This window comes from Saccostrea echinata, unplaced genomic scaffold, assembly GCF_033153115.1.
Source record: "Saccostrea echinata isolate AGI-Se365-2 ecotype Australia unplaced genomic scaffold, CSIRO_AGI_Sech_v1 ptg000024l, whole genome shotgun sequence".
Lineage (NCBI taxonomy): Eukaryota > Metazoa > Mollusca > Bivalvia > Ostreida > Ostreidae > Saccostrea > Saccostrea echinata.
In genome coordinates, this window is record NW_026889773.1 from 944,269 (window position 1) to 968,801 (window position 24,533).

Genomic DNA, 24,533 nt, shown 5'->3' on the forward strand with positions numbered 1-24,533 from the left:
AAGTACACGACCTTTCGTGTACTTATTTTAATTTTCAATTAAAAATTAGTAAACGACACTATTACATGTATATGCAAGAAAAGACATATTTTTGTTTAAAAAAAATTAAAGGCACAGAATGTGTAGAGTAGAATAGTGTGAATGGAATTATGTTGGATTAAGGGGAGATTATATATCCCCCCCAACACACACACACTAGAAATTAACGCAAAAATCCTAGCTGACATTAAACAACGCATACCCTTTACTCAAAAGCACATTGAACCAAAGGGCAGAAAATATGTACTGCAGACGAGACTTTTACACAAAGGTTTGCTTTGAACTGGAATTCTGACCTTTTCACATAAAGGCCTGCTTTGTCTATAACTTTATTTGGAAACTGCACACACTTTACTTACAGTCACTCTTTGAGGTATGATCCAGATTAGACAAAGGGAGAGAAAATATGTTCTAAATAAGACTTTACAGAGAGATTTGTTTTGACCTTGAATTCTGCTTATATGTCCTCCCAAGGGTAGTATTTAGGCGAAGTATGAGCCAGAAGGAGCCAAGGACAGAGGAAATTTGCTCACCTTAGAGAATTTGCCCGAAGATCTAAAATAACTTTGACCTAGAAACATGGACAAAAAATAGATTGAGAACTTCTAGTATAGTTAAATCCCTCCTTTATTCATGAAGCCTTGGGGCTTTTGTAGTGAAATTTTATGTCCCAACTTCTTGTGGCCTTTAGAAGGCCCCTGTTGATTTTGAGGTAAAAAGGTCAAAGTTCAACGTCAGAAATTCATATATATTGCAAAAAAATGGTTTCCATGTGAAAACTTTAGTTCTCTTTAAGCCTTTTAAATGAAGTTATATATCATAACTCCTAGTGACTTAAAGAAGACCCCTTTTGATTTTTAGGTCAAAATGTCAAGAAATTCATAAAATGCAAAAAATTGGTTTCCAGTTGATAACTTTAGTTTTTCTTGAGCTTTTTTTAATGAAAATGTATGTCATAACTCTCAATGACTTATTGACGATCCCTCTTGATTTTTAGGTAAAAAGGTCAAGGTCAAAACTTCATATCTTACATAAAATGGTTTTCTGGTGATAACTCTAGTTCTTTTTTATGTTTTGCAATGAAATTTATACCGTTAGTCAATATGACTTTAAAAAGACTCCTATTGATTTGAGGTCAAAAGGTCAAAGACCAAGGTCAGAAATTTGCATATTGTACACATAAGTTTCATTTGATAACTTTAGTTCTCAGTAAGCTCAGTAAACTTAAGGTCTTGGATTTCTTTTAAGGCCAAAAGCTGAAAGGTCAAGGTTGACCTTCTTCTCCCTTTCCCCATCTGCATATTTTTTTCAGATCTTCCACCCTCTTCTTGTCTCCTTAAGCGAGGGTCCCAAATGTTATGAATTAGCTTGACTGTATTCTCTAAAATAGATTAAGAAATATCAAATACTACAACTGGTTATGTTTATGGCTAAAACTTTAACAAATGTAAAAAATATCAAGAAAGATAACATGGTTTATTTAACGAGTTTGTATCATTTAATCATTAAACAATATAATAAAACATTTAATAATTAAACAATATGATAAAACAATCTTTTTTTAGTCAATAGTATAATATTTACAATTTCGTGTAATAAAAGTAATGTTTTAGACTTTCGACTGGGGCTCCACTGTTATGCCGAAAATCTGGATACGAAAATAAAAGAAAATTAAATTAACACTATATTAGTGTCCTTTCATATACATTTGACAAATAAATATAGCAGTGTTGTTCTTGAGAAGGTTTTTTAAACGGTACTCTCCTATATATTCCTATATAAAACCTCAGTTCTGGCCCAGACGATACCAAATGAGTCACAATTGAACTACACTATATGAGGTCTTCCATACGAATTCCAGAAATAACATCCATGTTAATTTTCATTCAGTAAGACGTATTTTTTTTTTAAGGATTATACGTTTCACTCATACCCCCCCCCCCAATTTTATGGCCCCACCCTGTCCTGGCCTAAGGGTCACCATTTGAACCAAGTTAAAAGGGGGGAGCAAAGTTTCCCGATATTTGGTAAATATGTCCATATACAATTGTATATAGATCGTAGTTTTTACAATCGAAATTCATATGCATATATACCCCGGTAAACATATTACTATAGTATCAAAGTTTTTAGTATATAGTAAATCATTTTTTTACTACAGTAAATCAAAGTTTTCTGGGGGGTTTTTTACTATGCATTTCAAAATGTTATATTTCATATCCTCCGATTCTACAGGCGATTTTTTGATATTTGAAAGAAATATTACTAGTATATTCTAAATTAACATCATTGGCATGGAATTAAAGAGATGTTATGGCTCTAAATCTAAATGAAATTAAAGAGATATTAGGGCTCTCAATCTAAATAAAAAAAGTTCTGGAATAAAGTTACATAGTAAATCAAAGTATTTATAAGTATGTACTATAGTAGACTGTAGTTAACAATAGTAAATTACAGTCAACTATGTTACATTTTTTTGATATTTAAATTAAAGAGAGCAATAATTCAATTATTATGCTCGACATATATCTTGAAATAACTAATGATATCTTAATCTTCAATTAACCGGTGCTTCATAAAAGCTGAAGGATGAGCATGGGGGTGTTGCTATATATGATTTCGTAAGAAAAAAAAAAGAATTGGGCTACAACCCATATCCTGACAACTGATAGTTCCTCTTGGAATCATTCACCGTATGGAATAGAATTTTTTATCATTCTCTTTGGGTTAGGGGTCATTTGTCAACGGGGGTCATTTTCTTATAGGTGGCACAGATAGAAAACTGACTTCTGGATTTTTTTTCCTAAGAAACACACTTTTCTACGTCGAAAATTTACCCCCACTCATTATTCTACGGGGTCATTATTCATCTTTACATCTGCCTAAAAATAGATAAGGGTGTTTTTAAATTAGAGAGAGTTATCATCTTAGGCTCAAACAAAACTAGTCACACTATCTTCTGGAAACAACAGATCTTAACTTATGGATTTCTGACATTTTGACCTCAAAATTGATAGGGATCTTTTTAAAGTCATAGGGAGTAATATATACAATTTCATTGCAAAAGCTCAAGAAAACTCATCTGGAAACTATTTTATACAATATGGGTAAATGAATTTCTAACCTATAACCTTTGGCTTTCTTTAAGTCGTAGGGAGCTGTGATATAAAAATTCACTATTTAAGGAGGGATTCTTGTCTGGTTTCTGACTAGATGAAATATTCAAAGTATATTTGCTCATATGTTTTATATAATTAGATGTAAATGATTTAAAAGATAATATTTTTCTTTCCTCATCACAATTGTACAACTTTAAATGGAAATGGTAAACTAAATTTGAAATCTAGCAGGGACTATATTTTTGGCGGAATGGCGGCGTATGAAAATATCTTCTTTTCTGCCTCTCAAAATTATTATAGAGCAATGAATTTAGTTATAATTTTTACACAATCAAAAACTTGAAGAAATTTTTAAATGTAAGATAAATTAATAATAAGGGACTAAAGTTTTAAAATATAGCAAATGAATATGATTTTTCAAACAAACTACAATTACGTTAGCCTTTAAAAGCTTCCAATCCAAGTGCATATTTGAGACAAAAATCCGTAAAAAGTGTTTTTTTTTTCCTCTCTTAGTAAACGATCAAAACTTTTTGTTTTGATATCATTTGTATCTTAATGTGACAACTTTACCATATGTGAAAATAAGAAAAATTTAAATATAGGAAGCATAAAAAAATAACTAATTATATATAAAATATCCTAAAAATTTAAGAAAAATAGAGAAAATTCGGATTAGCCAATATCCATTTTAGTTAAATTATTTATGTCAATTTGGTAATATCATCTTATAGACCCTATATGGTAATATTTCTTTATGGTGTTACAACGCGAAATGTAATAATAACGCAAAATGTAATAAACTGGGATTATTGCATTTTGCGTTATTACATTTTGCGTCGATATCAACGCAGAATGTAATAACGCAAAATGTAATAACACACTTTTTAGGATTATTACATTTTGCGTTATTACATTTTGCGTCGTGATCAACGCAAAATGTAAAAACAGGATTTTTGGATTATTACATTTTGCGTTGTTACATTTTGCGCAAAGCAAATTAAGCAAAATACAAGAATGCAAAATGTGATAACACATTTTTTGGTCAGTCAGGTTGAGAATAATTTTTAATTGAGTAGTGGATGAAGAAAATAAACGGAAAGAAAATAAAACAAAAGGAAAAATAAACATATGCTTATGCTTACATTAGATCTGATTTCATCATATATTGATTTCATTAGCCATTTAAAATCAGTTGATATTCAAATCATAGGTGTTGCAAAGTAGAAACGTGCGTGCACACGTGTTTTGTGTGTGTGTGTGTGTGGGGGGGGGGGTGGTTATTTCGTTGATCAGTGTATCAGTTTGCTTTTGCTTTTTCATAGGAACATGCACGAAATTTAGAAAAGAAATTTATTTATTTTTACTGGCAAGTATAACGGGAAGGGGGTTTCTTGACAATTAAGATATCACACTGTTTTACAAATTATGTGCATTGCAGACCAGCAAAAATAAAATTCTCTCTCTCTCTCCAATAATAAAATGAATTGTTTCTGCATGCGCATAAAAATACAATGATCAACATACGAAGTAACCGCTACTCCTCGCTTCCCCTCACCAGACACTCACACACACGCACTTCTAATTTGCTAACCAATGTACACATGCACGTCGTACATGCATATCAAGAGCTTTTAATGGACCCATGGTCAATCTTTGGTAATCAAGAGTGTCAGTGACGGATATATAATACAGACTGATTTATAAACAGACATGTCAATCAAAATTAAGTTAACGTTTTATATGTATTCAATAAAAATGTTGGAAACAGAGTTTTAAAAATATACAAATAGATTTAGTAATGTCCGTTAAAGGCGTAACGTTTGTCTTAATAGTCATAGGTCTGTCTGTTTAGTAAATCGAGTTTTTCCATTGTTATATATTAAAATCAATTTTGTGATCTTTCGCGTTGAAAACAATACAAAAAAATAATTATATTTGTATTTATTACATTTTGTTTATTACATTTTGCGTTGTCCTTAACGAAAAATTAAGTAGCGCAAAATGTAACAACCAAAAAGTGCATTATTACATTTTGCGTTAATCCCAACGCAAAATGTAATAATCCAAAAATCGTATTATTACATTTTGCGTCGACGCAAAATGTAATAATCCCAGTTTATTACATTTTGCGTTGTTATTACATTTCGCGTTGTAACAGGGCTCTCAATCTAAATAAAAACAGTTCTGGAATAAAGTTACATAGTAAATCAAAGTATTTATAAGTATGTACTATAGTAGACTGTAGTTAACAATAGTAAATTACAGTCAACTATGTTACATTTTTTTGATATTTAAATTAAAGAGAGCAATAATTCAATTATTATGCTCGACATATATCTTGAAATAACTAATGATATCTTAATCTTCAATTAACCGGTGCTTCATAAAAGCTGAAGGATGAGCATGGGGGTGTTGCTATATATGATTTCGTAAGAAAAAAAAGAATTGGGCTACAACCCATATCCTGACAACTGATAGTTCCTCTTGGAATCATTCACCGTATGGAATAGAATTTTTTATCATTCTCTTTGGGTTAGGGGTCATTTGTCAACGGGGGTCATTTTCTTATAGGTGGCACAGATAGAAAACTGACTTCTGGATTTTTTTTCCTAAGAAACACACTTTTCTACGTCGAAAATTTACCCCCACTCATTATTCTACGGGGTCATTATTCATCTTTACATCTGCCTAAAAATAGATAAGGGTGTTTTTAAATTAGAGAGAGTTATCATCTTAGGCTCAAACAAAACTAGTCACACTATCTTCTGGAAACAACAGATCTTAACTTATGGATTTCTGACATTTTGACCTCAAAATTGATAGGGATCTTTTTAAAGTCATAGGGAGTAATATATACAATTTCATTGCAAAAGCTCAAGAAAACTCATCTGGAAACTATTTTATACAATATGGGTAAATGAATTTCTAACCTATAACCTTTGGCTTTCTTTAAGTCGTAGGGAGCTGTGATATAAAAATTCACTATTTAAGGAGGGATTCTTGTCTGGTTTCTGACTAGATGAAATATTCAAAGTATATTTGCTCATATGTTTTATATAATTAGATGTAAATGATTTAAAAGATAATATTTTTCTTTCCTCATCACAATTGTACAACTTTAAATGGAAATGGTAAACTAAATTTGAAATCTAGCAGGGACTATATTTTTGGCGGAATGGCGGCGTATGAAAATATCTTCTTTTCTGCCTCTCAAAATTATTATAGAGCAATGAATTTAGTTATAATTTTTACACAATCAAAAACTTGAAGAAATTTTTAAATGTAAGATAAATTAATAATAAGGGACTAAAGTTTTAAAATATAGCAAATGAATATGATTTTTCAAACAAACTACAATTATGTTAGCTTTTAAAAGCTTCCAATCCAAGTGCATATTTGAGACAAAAATCCGTAAAAAGTGTTTTTTTTTTTTCCTCTCTTAGTAAACGATCAAAACTTTTTGTTTTGATATCATTTGTATCTTAATGTGACAACTTTACCATATGTGAAAATAAGAAAAATTTAAATATAGGAAGCATAAAAAAATAACTAATTATATATAAAATATCCTAAAAATTTAAGAAAAATAGAGAAAATTCGGATTAGCCAATATCCATTTTAGTTAAATTATTTATGTCAATTTGGTAATATCATCTTATAGACCCTATATGGTAATATTTCTTTATGCAAAAAGAAAAACATTTAATCTTTTGAAATAGAAGTAGGCATCGCATGATTGGCAACAGTAATTTTTTTATTCTTAATGTCCAGGGAATAAGTAATGACCTTGACCTGACCTTGCCTCTAATATAAAACGGTCAAATTTAATCTGATACCATCACTTAGTGATATTGTCTTCTTGATTCTGTGAAAATTTCATTGATTTTTAAATATTAGAAATATGAGAAGAATCCCTCCTTAAGGACTCTTTGAGATATCGTCTGGAAACAAAAATGTTACACATAGAACGACAGACAGACGGACGGACAAACCGGACTTTGAATCCCCCGCTTTTATCGAAAGCAAGGGACATAAATTAGTTACACTGTAGAATATTCACACTATTTATATGAGACGGAGAAAAAAGTGAACAGGTTGCGAAAGAGATGAGAAATCACGATATAAGCATACTAGGTACAAGAGAAGGAAAATGGAATGGAATTGGATGGAAACAACTGACCACAGGTAAAACAACAAGCTGTTCCGGCAACCCCAATCAAAATGATTACCATAATAAAGGGTGGTAATGATGATATCCAAATAAGCTAGTTCTTTTGTTTATCCTGTATCCACATGCTAGTCACACCGGTCACGGCAGCCTAGTGGTAGGGCGTTCGGTTCGTGATCGGAAGGCCCAAGTTCGATTCTCGTTGGCCGCGCCGCGTCAAACCTAAGACGTTAACATAAGTCACGGTCAGAAAAATTGTGTAGATACATGTATAACATCATTGGCCTTGTCATGATTTGCTCTTTTAAGGAGCGGTTTTTTTTTTTTTTCTAAATTTTTAATAATTTGCGCATAAATAATTTTAGAGAGTGTTACTTTTGTCTATTGATTATGGTGTTCTGCAGGTTTCATGCATTTCACTCGACCCAGTAAATCAACATTAAGTCATTTTCTGTCTAAATATATTATTTCAAATGAATTTGATGCATTGGAAATGAAATTCAAACAAACAGAAGCACGGAAAAGGGGGGGGGGATGTCTTTTACCATGCCAAGAAAAGGTACGCATTCTAGTTTTAGAGCGAACTCAATAAAAGCGGAATTAGCGTTAATCTGTGATTTTTCCCCAGGGAGATGTGTGCGAGGCAATTAATGTCAGCAGTTTTGAGGGAAGGATCTTAAGTTTTACTGGTTTGAAATTAAAGCTAGAATACTTACTATTTAGAAGCCTTTGCACCTTTTTTCCTGTTGTTTTTTTTTAAAGGGGGGAGGGGGGGGGGGGTGGCGATTTTCCATGCAAATCATATACGGTTAAAAAAGTAAAAAAAAAAAAGAAGAAAAAGAAAGTGAAATAAATTGTAGTGAACTAATTAATTGTTCAGTAAAAATTAGACGCCTTTCAAATTTTTCAGTGTTTATATATCAAAATATTTTTTCCTAGTATAAATTAACATCGGGCACGATGAACTTGGTTGTTGTGGAAGTCTCGCGCCTTATTAAGGTATCATAGCGGTAATTGACCAATGAAAATGAACTTAGTCAATTGTAGTTCCATACATATAAAATTATTATTTTTTCCTTTTGAATTTTTTTTTATTTTCCTATTTTTACAATTTTGGTACCTGTGTCTAGTGCATTTTACATATTTTGTAAATAAATAAAGGTTTTTGACAGGAACTATTTTTTTCAGGGCATAGGAGGCTACTTCCTGGGGTAGAAGTTCATTTTTCTTTGACTTAGAAAACGGAAAACTTAGGATCCACCCCCCTCAAATCTGCTGCCGTTAATTGTCTCGCCAGCGTTAGGGGAATATGGGTGATTTGCATCAATTACACTTTTATTGACTCCATCGCTGAGGAAAAATGGACGGGATTTCTTGACATGAGTGACTATTCCTTCGCCAAGCACCCGGCATTAGATTTGAAAGTCACGGGTCTTTCGGATGAGACCATAAAAACCGAGATCTCGTGTCATGGTAGGTGTTGGCACGAAAGAATTCTCATAATTGCTCAACAGCCCTAGGTGCCGAGAAAAGGTCTAAATTTGAAGCCCTTCACTGGTATGATGTATCTACGTATATGAGTGAAATAATCTTGAAAGGGACGCAAAACTAGTCGAATGGAATGTAAAATAACATACAATCAATAATGCTAGTCACTTTCCTGTACCTGTTCTGCTCCGTGTACTCTGCGGCAATGCCTTGGCGTCGATATGCTGTGGAGTTCTAGAAGCATAACAGGGACAATGAACCAGGCTAGGCTAATTTTAGCCTGGTTCCCTGGCTCATCCTTGTCAAGTGTCGCGGAGTATATGAAGCATAACAGGGACAGGGAACCAGGCTAGGTTAATTTCTGGTGCTGTACGTAGTCTCACTAAAGTCTCGCCAGAGCTACTGAGCCCGGAACTTCTCTGGTCTTTTTATTTACTGAACACCGAAAAATCAAAGAATTAGTAGGATTGATAATGAGGACACTAGCTTTGTTTTAATTAACTTAATATTAACTTTAGAATATTACCTATTATATATTTGCTGCAATTATATAGCAGTACCAAAAAGAAAATTCCGGTTTCGTGAAGTGTGCATAGTTCTGTCGGAACTCCTCGATTTTCTTAAATACTACTTTCTACTTTCAGTTTCTATCTATATATTTACTGTTTTTAATTTTTTTTTTCGATTTGAAGAGGTCATGGGAAATGACAATAGGACTGTTCTAATCACAGGTACGATAGTTTTATCTTAAATGTAGCTAATGTGCAACATATACCATATACCTAAAGTAGGTCAATGCATATACATGTGTATGCTATAGAAATGATTTCAGGGATGATCCTTGGTATTACCATAATTTGACTTGTAACTGCATCTGTTAATGTTTTAAACAAATGTGAGGAGAAAAAAAAAATCCGATATCAGGTGGTGACCAAACCAAATAGCTCAGTCAATAAAGCATCTCTTTTTCTAGTAAACGTTAGATAATCCTATTCTAGCATTTTTAGGAATATTGTTGTGACCATCTCCTTCAACTGATAGTCGTACAAAATACTGTGGGTTAACCTGGAGTCGATATTTCCATCAGAAGTGATATTGTCACAACTTCATGTTATTTCAAAATACTGGCATGAAAGTGTAATGTACATGTCATCATTTTACAGGATTTGGGCCTTTTGGGGAACATTCAGTCAATGCCAGCTGGGTGGCTGTACAGAATCTGAAACGAAGGAACTTGTTACCTGATGTCAATGTGCATATTGAAGAAATTCCAGTAGATTATCAAGAAGTCAGCCAAATTGTAACAGAATTATGGGAAAGGGAAGATCCTCTGGTACTGCTCGTACTTTTTGTGATTACCATAACAAAATCATTAGAAATAAGCGTTAAGAGAAATCAATGACTTACCTGAATGAAATTTGAAGATAAGGAACAATAATTATGCTCGAAAGTCCAATTAAACAATACATATTGTGAGCAGAGCAAGCACGGACCTCTAAAAACAGAGGAGGGATCAGGTGCCATTAAGGAGGGAGCATCCTGGATATAATTGTATCTTAATGTAAATATATCTGCATAAGGTTCAAAATAGATTGATTAATCTTATATACATGTATTGTCTATTATGTAATTTTAAATACTATAGGCTACACTTGAATTACATGGTACATGTATTATAGTCGCCCATCGTACATGTATATACATACTACATACACGTATTCAAATTGTGGGTGGGGTAGGACAGATGTTTCAATCTTTATGATATTACCTACATCTACTATAACAACGCCAAAATACCTTGATACAATGTATTACTAAATTATACTTTCCAGCTGATGGTGCATGTCGGAGTCTCTGACTTCGTAAATAAAATCACACTAGAACAGAGAGCTCACAACACCGGCTACTATCTCAAAGACATCAAAGGAAAAACTCCCAATAAGGAATGCTGTAGGGAAGAAGGGGAAGAGTGTATCTGTGCAGGGCTTGACATGAGTCGAGTCAGTGCCGAGATCAACAACGCAGATAACGAGCTGCAAGCAGAGGTTTCTTATGCTAAGACTGGGAGGTGTGATTTTTAACGTTTTCAACATCATTTGTGCTATTTTGGAATTAGTAAACAGATTTTCAATTAGAAAAAAATAATATATTGAATACCATTTATATACATGTACACCTCAAAAGAGGCCAAACTGAGTTTAGAAGATTTGACTTTTTTTTACTTTGAAAACTATCCCAGTTTTCATGGTTTCGAAATTATTTAGCATACTGAAATTATTCAACATATGTAGATGTTTATACTTAGGTTTTGTGTGTTTTTAAGGTACCTGTGCGACTTTGTTTATTACATTTCTCTATCCATCAACAAGTCGCGCTCCGCTTTCATTCACGTCCCACCCCTGAATCAGCCATACACGGAAGATCAGTTAGGGGAAGGTGTGGCTGTGGCCATTTCTGCAATGCTGAAGCAATTGCCTAAGTAATGGTGCTCAATGGTGTACGACTTGAAAGGAATGAGTCTCGATCTTTTTTTGAATTTTCAAAATCCATTGTTACTATATAATTGGTGCTTGGAATTCACAAATAAAGGATAAAACAAATGGATTTCTATGATTCTAAGAATACTTATGAGCGTCCTGGGTTCGTTTTGTGTACATATAGAGTGCCATTTGAAATTTCAAAGACTCGACAATCACACATATTTTGAGATGTATTTAAATTATTGAATTTTTTAAATACTTAGAAGTGAAATTTCTGAAGTTACACAGGCGGACCAAGCTGGGGGAAGGACCTGGGGAGGGGGAGTTAGTCGGCTAGATGAATGATGCATCTGAGGATAATGTTTCTAGGTTGTTATAACCCTTCATACAAATCTAGTGTCGATACTATTCATCTGTATAGACTCGTAGCAGCTATTTCAGTTGTGCGTGTTTTACAAATCTATTTGAGACGGAGCCCCCCCCCCCCCCGGTCCTCCACGATTTTAAACGTAAGAATATGCAAGCATACCATTTGATACATTAAAATTTAATGCACCGATTCTATTAAAAAATTATTTGATGTGCATTATTTAGATACAAATCGAAAGTATACATGTTACACCAACAGATGGATCACTGCTATCAGAAAGAATGTGGCAAGATAAAGAAAAGCTGGGTTATAAATTTTCTTTACTATACTATTTTACATAGCAGTTGCGATAGTTGAGATGCCTGCCCTTTGTCCATCAGTCTGTCTATGTGTAAACGATATTGCAAACACTACTCTTTCTTTATTTTTGGTTTGATTTCTGATTTTCAATAAAACTTGAGTGCAGTAGTACACACCAAGACACATACTTATATGTGTTTCGGATTTTGATTCCGATTAACAGTGTTGCATGTTTATTAGGTTTAGAAAATTCTGTAAAATTCTTTTAAAATTCTATCCCTTCAGTAAAACTTGGTACACGTAAAAGAATAATCATGAAAAAAAAATTGGAATTCTTCTTCTCCTAAAGTGAGTTTCCAATGAAACAAAAACAAACCAATCGAACTACAGTCTCAAAAGAGACTTTTCTTTTAAGTAGGCAATGCATTACGAATCTTGTAAAATCTGACCAGACTGTTTATTATGTAATGTTAGGATTAAAGTACATTATGCATTTTTCATGTTGCATATTGTATGCGCCTCCATCGTTCATGACACACATGTATATACATGTGTATTTTATTTTTAGTTTAGTGCAAGGCCCCTTCGTACAAATATACCTCTATTTTTGCATAACATTTAACATATATTTACAAGTTGTAAAATAGCTATATTTGATTATTTTCATTTGTCATTTATATCGTTCTGTATATAATAGTCAAAGAAAACGATAAGCACCAAGAAATTACTCTTCATTATACCTCACCATGCAGTTTTTTAAAGGTTCAAATAATATCAAAAAAATCATTTAGTACTTGCAGAAGCGCATTTTAAAATGTAAAAGACTGAAATTTAAGATCAATATTTTCCTCCTCTATCTTTTTTTTTCTTTGTACAATTCTTTGACTTTATCGTCTAATGCTATCTGGAACTAACGATTCTGTTATCGGTTACGACAAATCAAGAAGTGTGAAAAGACGTGAATGTCCTATTATAATACCAGATCTCATATATAAAGATGCGAAACATTAAGCCAGAATCGTCCATATTCACACAGACATGTAAATACGCTTTGGCTATACTACAAAAAACTAAGTCCATTGAAAAATCGAGTTTGACATCAACTACATGAACTTGCAGCAGACTGATGTAGTTGTGTTATACTCTATTTATTGTGATTTATTAGGCTTTTATCTGCAGAAAGTGTATGCGGCCAAAACTTCACAAAAATTTAACATGGGAAAAGCATTTCTAAGAAGGTTCGTTACATATAGGATTAACTATAGGTAAGAGATAGGATTTTTGACTAACTCGCTCAATTCTGATACTTTGTCTCAGAAAGTATGTAATTATTGTCTATCGCAATTAATTCAAACTAATTAATATGCTGCAAAAAGTACATAATATTTGTTCTTAAACAACGTATTTCTTTCCCTTCCTTGACCATATTCGCTGGTCATTACTAATCAACTATTCTACATACAAGCCTGAAGGAAAATCAGGACATATCTAATACGATAGTTACATATGTACAACATACATGACGTTATTGAATAGATATATTCCTAAGAACTGTTCCAGAGTTGTTGCTTTTATATCTGTTAATTGCCTCATGACCTTGATCTTTGAGATATGACCTTGACAGTTTACATCTGGTCAACAATATACTTGAATCCATCCTAGTAAGAATGTTTAGTTCTAGTAGGTGAAAAAAGGTATAAAAATTGTGATTTTATGGTCTCAGCCTCCCTGGGGTCTTAGGGATGGGATTAAAACCATCAAAATTAGTGATATCTTTATCTGGAAAACAAGCAGTCAAACTGTTGGCATGATTGTAATAAGCATTGAACCCTCTACCGAAATTGTGAAATTCATGGCCCCAGGGTCAGGGGTTCTGGAGTTGGGTGGGGCTCTAATGATCATATAGTGAAAATGCATAAATTCTTTAAAAATCTTCTTGTTTCCCCTTGTATATAAAGCAGATAAACTAAATGCATGGTTATGATGATCAAGGGTGCCTCTTCCAAAATTGTGAAATTTGTGGCCCCAGGGTGAGGGATTCTGCGGCGGGTGGGTGGGTTATAGATTATATTTGATAAAAGTGTATTTTTCTTTGAAGATCTGTTCCTGGGTATTAAGCAAACAATTCAAGTGCATGATATGATGAACAAGGATGTTTCTTCAAAAAAGTTAATTTCATGGCCCCCTCGGTCAGGGGTTCTGGTGTTAGGCGGGACTCTATTGATTTTATAGTGAAAAGGCATTAATTCTTTGAAAATCTTCCCTGCTCCTGGGTATAAAGCAGATAAACTAAGTGCATGGTCATGATGATCAAGGGTACCTCTTCCGAAATTGTGAAATTTTTGGCCCCTGTGTCAGGGCTCTGCGGGGGGGGGGGGGGGGGGAGGGGGAGCTCTATTGATTATATAGTAAAAGTGCACCATTTCTTTGAAAGTCTTCTTCTCTGCTCATGAATATTAAACAAACAAATTAAGTGCATAGTTATGATGAGCAAGGGTGCGAGCTGAAGGCTCAGAAAGCTAATGCTATGGCCATTTAAGCGGAGTGCGTCAACTTTTTGGAATATGGGCCATATTTGAAAAACCCCTCGGCCAGTTTTTGTAAAATTTGTCACAGAGTATCCTTGCCCCAAGGGCTTTCATTCTACTAAATATAGGGATGTGACAACAAGACGAGGTAATTAGGGGAATGAAAACAAAAGTAGTGGTTGCTTAATAATTTTCTTTTCAAGAACCACTTTACAGATTATTACCAAATTCATGCATAAGGATGAAGATATGTAGTTTATTAAAATTGTTCAAGGCATCACCCTGGAGCAAAGGGTGTGGTCTCAAGGTCACTTCAAAGTTGGCCTTAAATGATGTTTTGCTAAAACTTTGATATTTTGCCCACTATAAGGACTAGGATCATGAAATCTTGTCACTTGATGCATCTTAGGACCTCAGATGCACATTTTGGACACTTTGAAGCCTATGATTATCCAACCTTGTAAGTTAATGCATCCTAAGGCCTCGGAATATATCAGCAAGTAGGTCACGGATACCTTCTTTTGGAATTTCATGGCTGTATTTAAATATTTCAGATACTAAGTGGCTTTGAATCATCAAACTTTGTTAGTTGATGCATCTTGGGTCATTGGAGTGTGTCAACCAAAGATTAGGTCACCGTGGCCTACTTTTGACATTTTATAGCTATATATAAATATTTCAGCTAATAAAAGGCTTAGAATCATCAAACGTTGGCAGTTGATGCATCTTGGGTCTTCGGAGTAGGTCAACCAAAAAGTAGGTAACCATAATCTACTTTTGGAATTTCAAGGCAATATCTAAATATTTCAAATAATAAGAGACCTAGAATCATCAAACTTTGTCAGTAGATGCATCTTGGGTCCTCGGAGTGTTCCGTCTAAAGAGTAGGTCACTGTTATCTATTTTTGGAATTTCATAGTTGTATCTCAATATTTGGGATATAAAGAGGCTTAGAATCATCAATTTTTGTCAGTTAATGTCAGAGTAGGGGCAAACAGAGTATATGAAGTTGTATTAAGCAAGTGTATTTTTACCACATTACTGATATTCTGCACAACTTGGCCAATTTATCAATTTGTGTTCTACTGAAGATGTTATTCCCCATTGCTATTCACCTATGATAGCTAATCACTGTAAATAATGTAATTGAAATGTCAATTGAATTACGGAGCTATAAAAGAATTTTTACGAAATTTTAATACAGAAAGTACTTTCATAATTTTTAATGGTCATATAGACTTATGGTAAACAATAGATAAATAAAAATGTATCTTTGTGCATTAAATGTTCTTCAAAGACCAAAAGAGACCAATTTGAGAGAGAATGAGATGGGTTTACTAAAAGTGCTCAAGAACTATTGTTTTGATTAGTCCGCATGGGGATAGTGACATTTGGGGTCAAGTTAATAAGTCAACTTTAAGATTTGTTACCGAGTACTAAATTAATTAAATTGATTATTTTGCTGATCCATGATCATCCTAATCCTCTTGCTTTGGGGCAAATAGCTTTATTTTTCAGCATATTTTGTTTAATCTATACTTCAATCTGTGGATCCTCTACAGTGTTACGTTATACTCAGGTGACCGATAAGGTCTTTGGACCTCTTTTATAAATATTGTATGCAGTTGAGGGTAACATTGTCAACCGATTCGTCGAGAAACATTTGTTAACTCTCCAGCGTAACAAAACGTAGAAACAGTCAACATTGCTATATCCCCCCCCCCCCCAAAAAAAATGTTGACTGCGCAAAATTTATGCGTGCACCGTTCATTGTTATACGTATTTGAACGAAACATTCTGTATAATATAATAAATATTGCATATATATAGTTGAGAGTAACATTGAAAATTTTGTGAATTGGAATAATAACTGCTTTAGACTATGATGTTGGAAATATACCGGAGTCGAAATATTTGTTGAAAAGATACACTAGAATAGGGAGAATCAGATCGCGAAACTCCGAGAAAAATCCATTCATCAACTGCACTTTTGTTTGTTTTCAACTTTTCTATATACAGGCTTCAATTCTTTTGGAGTAATTTCAGTGTCCTAGAGCTTAAATAAAGGGTTATTAGTCTCCATAAATAATCGTTAGCAAAGTTCTGAAAGTGCTAAAATAAAAATGAAAGCCTAACTTTTGATGCTGGTGTGGCTTTTATGCCCCTGTAATCGAAGATTCGGGGGCATATAGTTTTTGTCCTGTCTGTCTGTTTGTCCGCAAAAACTTTTTAACCTTGCTCATAACTTTTGATTGGCTAGAGCTATGGCTTTCATATTTCACATGTGTATTTCTTGTGACAAGACCTTTCTTTGGGTACCTTCAAATTTGACCTTTTGACCTTGGAGTTTGACCCACTTTTGCAAAAATTTTATCAGACTTTAACCTTTACCATGACTTTTGAACAGTTGGGGCTTTCATATTTCGCATGTGTATTCCTTGTGACAAGACCTTCCTTTGGATACCAACAATTTTGACCTTGACCTTGGAGTTTGACCTACTTTTGAAAACTTTAACCTTGGTCATTACTTTGATTAATTGTCGCTAGGGCTTTCATACTTCACATGTGAATTTCTTGAGACAGTATATTCTTCCAAGGCAGATAAATATCGATTAAGTTTTGCTCTTCCCATTTAAAATTTTAATGGAAGTATGCCGAAAAGTTACCAGTTCCGAAGTGATCATCAGCACAGAAAAGAAAAGTCGTTGATGTATGATCTGAGAACGCATTATACTTAAAAAATTGTGTGCACGTTTGGAAATATGATGCAATAAATATTCGTACAAATGTCGGCGTGTTTACATTCGCAATGAAAAGTTCTCTGTTTTAACTAAAATAAAATTTGGTTAAAAATAGCTATGGAATTTCAACTGTTATTTTTAACACACTAAAGTCATGTGACATCGAAAGGTCATGTGATTTTGTTGTCGTCTGCTGTATAAAAAATACATGTATTTCCAAACAGTATAATGCGTTCTCAGTACTGATCTCCACGGGCACTGGAAGTTAATGTAAATATTGAGTATGTGCATGTATAAAAATGGAAGGGTAGGACACTCTTTTTGAGCTAATTTGAGCTATATTATGATTGGTCAGTCAAACTGCAGAAAATTAAAATCAAAAGTAAAACATCGTCCAAAGAAAATTCACCGACTCGTGAATCCAGTAGGAGATGGCTCAATTAACAAATTTTCCAAAGAGCAGTCTAGCAAAATTCTTAGGCACTTGGAGGTGTAAAAACGTCTATTTCTATATGCATTGGAGCGGAATGAAGCGAGATCGCCATAGTGTAATCAAGAATTTTCACGTGCCAGTCGGCGAAGAGAGTTTTGAGTTGGAAATGAAAGAAAATAAAGACAGGCATACGGGGTTTATATCTCTCAGTTGATTCGATACGCCAGAGCATGCTCTACGTATGAACAATGATCTCTAAAACGAGGTAAGTTATTGACAAACAAGTTGATGAAATAAGAATATCAACAGTCTCGTTTAAAGTCATCATTTTGTAAGTTCTATGGTCGATACAATGACCTTGTCAGCAAATACGATCTATCATTAAGTCTGACTGACTGACTTTTTTCATACTAATTGTTAGGCCATTATTTACACACAGAATTGTCGACGGATTTCCCCGTTATTTCCCGATCATGACAAGGAGCACACGGCGGCGGGTGTGACCGGTCGGCAGGGGATGTTCACTCCTCCATGGCCCCTGATCCCACCTCTGATGTCTTAGAGGTCCGTGTTTGCTCTGCTCTTATTTTGTAATGTTTAATGGACTTTTGAGTTCGAATACTGTTCGTTATCTCCACATATTTCATATATAGGATCATGTATAGATAAATTATTGTAAAAAAGAATGATAATAAACACTGAGTTGGCCAGTGTACAGGTACGGAAGCCCATTTAGGACCTGTCAAAAATATTTTCGAATTCGATATAACGAATTGTCGAATTTGCTATAACGAATTTAATTCGTTATAACAATTACTTTGAATTCGTTATAACAAATTTGATCTGTTATAACAAATTTGTTGAATTCAAAAAATTTGTTATAACGAATTAAATTCGTTTATTTAAACGAATTCTAAAAATTTTTATAACAAATTTAATTTGTTATAACGAATTCAAAAATTTGATATAACGAATTGAATTAGTTAGATCAAATTCAACAAGCAGGGCCTATAGAAAAATATGTATAGATTTAATATAACGATTTGGCGAATTCGTTTTAACGAATTTAAATCGTTATAACAAATTAGAGAATTCGTTATAACAAGTTTCAGAATTCGTTATAACAAATTTTTGAATTCGTTATAACAAATTTTTGAATTCGTTATAACGAATTCAACAAATTCTACAATTCGTATATATCGAATTCAAAAATATTTTTTGATAGGTCCTAAATGGGCTTCCGTACACAGGCCCTTAGATCGCTTAAAAAAATTAAGGTGTTAAAAAAAATATCTTTTTTATACATCCCACTTTTTTAAAGTCGGATTTAAGCGATCCATAAGCCTGTGGGTCAGTGGTGTAAATGACTGCGCCAGATTCTGGTGGAGGGGAGTTACTCCATGTAATTCGGAGTTAGATACCTTGTGTTATTATACTAGTACTGTGGAAAAAATTATTACAGAAACAAGTACCGGTGTTTTAAACGTATTAATGAATATAAATTTATATTAGACATATTAGAAATGAATTGAAAAAACTAATATTCAAGTTTTAGTTATGAGTTGACATTTGATTTGTTTTAAAATATGATGCCCAAAGTCTTTGGAGATCAGCACGCGCACTGTAAATTAATAAATATTAAGTATGTGCATGTATAAAAGGAAGGATATGGCACTCTTTTTTAGGCGGGTTTGGGGTATTGTGGATTTATAACGGAAACAACTTAGCGCCCGTGGTTTAAAATTAGAATGTATTCGCACTTAAAAGTTTCATTGCAAAGGACTCGAATAAATAAATAAATAGGCTTTTAAAAAAAAAATGGCCCTAGGCCAAGGGCACATATATATTTGTTGGTGTACAGTGTAGTAGGAAAGATGAAACATCATTTCAAATCTCCAACTTTTGTTGTTTCGCTATGTACAACTAGCAACTACTTATAATCATTATAAATATAATATTAAATAAAACGGAAAATTGACTTATAATAGTTTGTATCAATGTCTATCCAGAGTTATCGTTCCCACTACGCTCCACTTATACCTCTGTCAACGTCTAAAAAGTAGTATGGAAGGCGGAGACGCGTGGCCCCTATCACAGGAAGATTAACAAGCGTATAACCTTCACTTTTCTGTATATGTGTCAATGCTGCAAGTTGTTTGTCTTTAAAAACTAAACCATGTTGATATTTGTCGGCAATGCGTTTTAAATTTTCCACGTTCTTCATATTCTGTCTACATGAGTGATGCAATATCCCGCCGAGAAATAATCCCTTGTAAGATACGGGGATACAGATATATCTCTTTCTAATTTTCATACATAAACTTTTCTTTAAATTTTAAAGCTAAAATATTTAACTTTAAAATTTATAATTTGTTCTGCAATAGGTCAGGGTAAGTTTTGCCAAGAATCTTGGCATTAAGACGTTAACAGAGGTGTTGTAGCGAAGCGTAATACGCCCTCTGGTGAGAGATTGAGTTTGTATCGGAACTCCTCGATCTCATTTCTACTTTCACTTTCCTTTCATGTGTATAATCTTGTTGACATGACAGTCGTCCGTGTTCAACAGTTTACAGTATATTAATTTGATCATTACTTCTTTAATTATTTTTCAGAAGTTGCGGGATTTTATGTGCATCAAACATGGGAAATGAAAAGAGGACTGTTTTAATTACAGGTACGACAATTAAATAAAAAAAAAAAAAATTAAATAAAATTAGATATAGATCTAACGTTACACGTAATGATGTATATGTTGATCACTTCATGAAGTATCTGGAGCTTGGAAGACAACGGGCAAAATAGTATATATGGCAATATGTTATGGAAGTACGTTAAACATTATTCTATTTTGAGAATAGTTGAATCAAACTCTTCATCATGCAACTATATTCATATCATATGGAAAAGAAATCGTATGGAACCGCTCAAAAGTTCAGGACTCTTGATGAGAGTGAAATTATAAGGGCCAGATAAAGATTGTTTATTTGTGAATATTTATTTTAAAATAAACAAGACACTTAATACTAAATATATCTACTCAGTAGTGATCATTTTATTTTGATTTCTTTCTTTTTGAAAAAGAGACTGTAATTTAGCATGATAAATTGTTTATTACAGTATGTTTTTAAAATTATTTCTATAACAAAAGTGCTCTTGCTATTTCAGGATTTGGACCTTTTGGGGAACATTCAGTCAATGCCAGCTGGGTGGCTGTACAGAATCTAAAGCAAAGGAACTTGTTGCCAGATGTCAATGTTCACATTGAAGAAATTCCAGTAGATTATCAAGAAGTCAGCCATATTGTGCCAGAATTATGGAAACGGAAAGATCCTGCGGTATACTGTATTCTGAAATTTTAATGGAAAAAAATCCAGTCTTATTTAGGATCAGAATGTAATAACATTGTTTGATAAAGTGTATTAAAGTTACACCTAAAGTATTCCTTTAAAATCACTTTTGATCCTTAAATTACTTGTAATAAACTCGTCAAGGCTTTCAGGAAGATTAGAAACAGGTGGTACTTTTACAAAAAATAGGAGGTAGCTTGAACTGATTTTAACTAAATTATGTTATAAAATTTTTTCTCCAACAAATATTTTGACCAGTACAATTGTGATTTCCACCGAGTAAAAGTACCAGGTATCAGCAGATTTTTAAAGGCGACTGCTTAAAAGCATATTTTTTCTTCATGTTTAATTGTTCATTTTGAATGGCAAATTACATTAAAACTTGTACAATATTCTTAATATCAATATAACCTAAAGAACTTTTCCAACTAGTCTACACACCATATGTGGATTAAGGTGGGGCACTCCTAGCGCTCGCCCCCCCAAAAAAAAAATATTTCAGGTATATTTTCACTGTCATACATTGATGTAATAAAGGTAAAATTACAGTCATTTTATGTGCCAAAATAACTTTTACTACTTGCTGATACTGAGGAGCTTAAGGGGGCTTAGTCCAAGCCCCCCCCCCCCCCCCCCCATCAGACACTGTCTTGACCTGCTGGGCAATTCGGCTGTACCCAAACCACTTGCAATCTAATAGAGCCCCTTCTAATGCAAAAAACTGGATCCGTGCCTGTACGTATAGCTTTAACAAATTGACATGGACCTTTGTTATTTTTAGCTGGTAGTACATGTTGGTGTCTCAGGAATAGCAGATAAATTAACGTTAGAACAGAGAGCTCACAATGTAGGTTACCACCGCAAAGATGTCAAAGGGAAAACTCCCAATAAGGAATGCTGTAGAGAAGAAGGGGAGGAGTGTATCTGTGCAGGGCTTGACATGAGTCGAGTCAGTGCTGAGATCAACGACACAGATAACGAGCTGCAAGCGGAGGTTTCTGAGGATGCTGGAAGGTATGACTTTGACATTTGTTACTGTACATTTTGGTGTTGATTTTAATTGTATACAGTGGAGCCTTGTTAATCCGGACTTATATACTCAGGATGCTTCAAATTCCAGATGAGATTTATGGGAATTTAATTTACATTTACTGTATATCTACCAATTATTAAAGAATTGTTTCAAGTAATTCAGACCTTCATTTATCTGGACAATTTGCTTGGGAACGTAAGTGTCCAGATTAACAAGGTTTGACTGTACATGCATGGTGGAAAATTTTTAATGTTCAGTGTGTTTGACAGAGAAATCTGAATGCCACGTATACTACTCTTAGTAGTGGCTTGTTGTTTTATCCTCATGGCCATTCTAGATCCTATTAAGATTTCAAAAAGAGTTAAACCCCTCCCCCAGCCATCCCTGATAGAATGATTTTAAGTCCATGTATAATTCTACCTTTACAAGCAAAGTGTTTCTGATATGCCTTTCTTCTCACAAACAAAATCAAGAAACGTTCCTTATTGAAAAAATACATGTAGATATTGTCAATGACTATAGCTTTGCAACACATTTTTTGACTGGTCAAAAGATAACAAATGAAACCAATCACATCTCATATATTTCATTCTTAATTTTAACAGCTAGGCAGCACAACAATAGCTATTCAAACTGATGCTCGTTATGTACATGTATATTTCAATAACTGACATGTATACTTATATTTTAATCAAATTTATGTTAACAGGTATTTGTGTGACTTTTCCTATTACACTTCCCTGTCAATCAACAAGTCTCGCTCTGCTTTTATTCATGTCCCACCATTGAATCAACCATATACAGAAGATCAGTTAGCAGTGGGTTTAGCTATGGCCATTTCCTCAATGCTGAAGCAACTCCCAGAGTAATGCTGTACAAGTTCTTCTACAAAAGGCATCAAAGTTGATCAATATATAATGGTCTTTGCCTTTATTAGACTTCTCAAATTGAAAATGGTCAACAAAATAAAACTTGTGCATTCTCACGATGTGAAGGTGAACCTTCTCAATACTTTTGAAGTTATTAAGCAGTTTGTTGAATCAGTGATGTATATCTCCAGAAAACTACAATTATAATTCTTTTCATGCAGTGCTATAGAAGATTGATGAGTGATTTATTTTTGAACAAGCTCTGATACTTATGGTAGATGGTTATTCTGTATTCATATACAGTAGAGCTTTGTTAATCTGGATGTTTGTGTTCCCAAGCAAATTGTCTGGATTCTGGATAACTGAAACTTATAGTCTTTTATTGTTAGAAATAATTATTAATTCTGTTCACAACAAGATTTATTGTTGGGAGATAACTGGATCTAGATTACTGAGGCTACACTGTACATGTAATATTACTGCTCATCAGCTTAATGTCTTTTATTTCAATATTTTCAGTAAATTTCATCCGTTCTCTATGATTTGTTAGAGCTGTGCCAGTGTTAACATTTTGATTTATTGCTGATCAGTTGTATATAATGTTATTTTTGCTGCAATTTTATTTTTGCTGTTTTCATGGCAGAATATACACTGCAGTTAAATAAACATGCAAAGTCCTAAATTAAAGACAGAAAACTGGTTATTTACTATAGAGGAAATAGGGAAAAATGTGTAAAAGAATAATTATGAACAAATCAATATTGTTTTCAGTTATTCAATTTTACATATCTAGTGTCATTGACATGTCCTCAAAATGTTTGTTTAAAAAACAAGAATTATTTTGGCCTGTATTCCGGATGTGTGTAAATAAACCACATTTTTGTGTGATTTAGGCTTTGCTGTATTTAGGTACATTCTACAAGTGCAATATCTAATTCCTAAATATAAAAAATAAAAATAATTGAATATATAATCTTCTTATTCTTCACTCTACAGTAATGATCAAAGATGAGACTAGAAGAACTTACACATTGATAAAGTATGCATCATCCATTTGGCTGCTTGTTTATAATTACCCTTACACTCTTTTTATGCCCCGCCATGAATATGACCAGTGTTTGTCCTGTCTGTCCTCCATCTTTCTGTCACACTTTGTGCTTAGCTCATTTTCAAAGAAACTATTTAGGATGTTTTTATATCAAACTTTATATGCTGACACTTATTGATGAGAGCAACTGCATCAACATTTTTTTTTTACCTTTCCTTTGGCCTTGACCTCACTTTTCAAAAATTTGTGTTTAGCTCAGTTTCAAAGATTTTTTTTTATCAAACCCTATATGCTGATACTTATTGATGAGAGCTATTCAACTGCATCAACATTTTTTTACCTTGACCTTTCCTTTGACACTGACCTCGCTTTTCAAAAATGTGTGTTTAGCTAGGTTTCAAAGAAACTATTCAAGATATTTTTATTAAACCTTATATGCTGATACACATTAAATAATGCTATTCAACATCATCAACATTTATTTACCTTGACCTTTCCATTGAGCTTTGGCATCACTTTTAAATTTGTGTTAAACTATTCACAAGATCTTTTATCAAACCTTGTATG

At 33.4% G+C, this 24,533-nt stretch overlaps 2 protein-coding genes across 3 annotated transcripts; both read left to right on the forward strand.

The window, feature by feature from the left end:
• The first annotated feature begins 9,473 nt into the window (after positions 1–9,473).
• Positions 9,474–11,423, forward strand: LOC133191789 (pyroglutamyl-peptidase 1-like). Of its 2 annotated transcripts, none has more exons than XM_061327524.1 (4): positions 9,474–9,548; positions 9,981–10,105; positions 10,650–10,885; positions 11,141–11,423. In XM_061327524.1, exons 1-4 carry the CDS (start codon positions 9,515–9,517, stop codon positions 11,298–11,300), a joined length of 555 nt encoding a protein of 184 aa, XP_061183508.1. In that variant the 5' UTR covers positions 9,474–9,514; the 3' UTR covers positions 11,301–11,423. The 2 variants fall into 2 exon arrangements, with proteins under 2 accessions (XP_061183508.1, XP_061183507.1); XM_061327523.1 differs by having other exon boundaries at positions 9,981–10,150; positions 11,141–11,420.
• Positions 11,424–13,095: 1,672 nt separating this feature from the next.
• On the forward strand, positions 13,096–23,891 carry LOC133191790 (pyroglutamyl-peptidase 1-like). Its single transcript, XM_061327525.1, has 5 exons — positions 13,096–13,232; positions 20,282–20,343; positions 20,835–21,004; positions 21,798–22,030; positions 22,759–23,891. Exons 1-5 carry the CDS (start codon positions 13,183–13,185, stop codon positions 22,916–22,918), a joined length of 675 nt encoding a protein of 224 aa, XP_061183509.1. The 5' UTR covers positions 13,096–13,182; the 3' UTR covers positions 22,919–23,891.
• The last annotated feature ends 642 nt before the right edge of the window (positions 23,892–24,533 follow it).

Excerpts from the sequence above, each read along its gene's own strand:
- LOC133191789 (XM_061327523.1), top strand. The coding sequence starts at position 9,515 with ATGGGAAATGACAATAGGACTGTTCTAATCACAG. Across the intron at positions 10,151-10,649 it reads GGGAAAGGGAAGATCCTCTG|CTGATGGTGCATGTCGGAGT; the intron begins GTACTGCTCGTA and ends TATACTTTCCAG. Across the intron at positions 10,886-11,140 it reads TCTTATGCTAAGACTGGGAG|GTACCTGTGCGACTTTGTTT; the intron begins GTGTGATTTTTA and ends TGTGTTTTTAAG.
- LOC133191790 (XM_061327525.1), top strand. The coding sequence starts at position 13,183 with ATGGGAAAAGCATTTCTAAGAAGGTTCGTTACATATAGGATTAACTAT. Across the intron at positions 20,344-20,834 it reads GAGGACTGTTTTAATTACAG|GATTTGGACCTTTTGGGGAA; the intron begins GTACGACAATTA and ends TTGCTATTTCAG. Across the intron at positions 22,031-22,758 it reads GTTTCTGAGGATGCTGGAAG|GTATTTGTGTGACTTTTCCT; the intron begins GTATGACTTTGA and ends TTATGTTAACAG.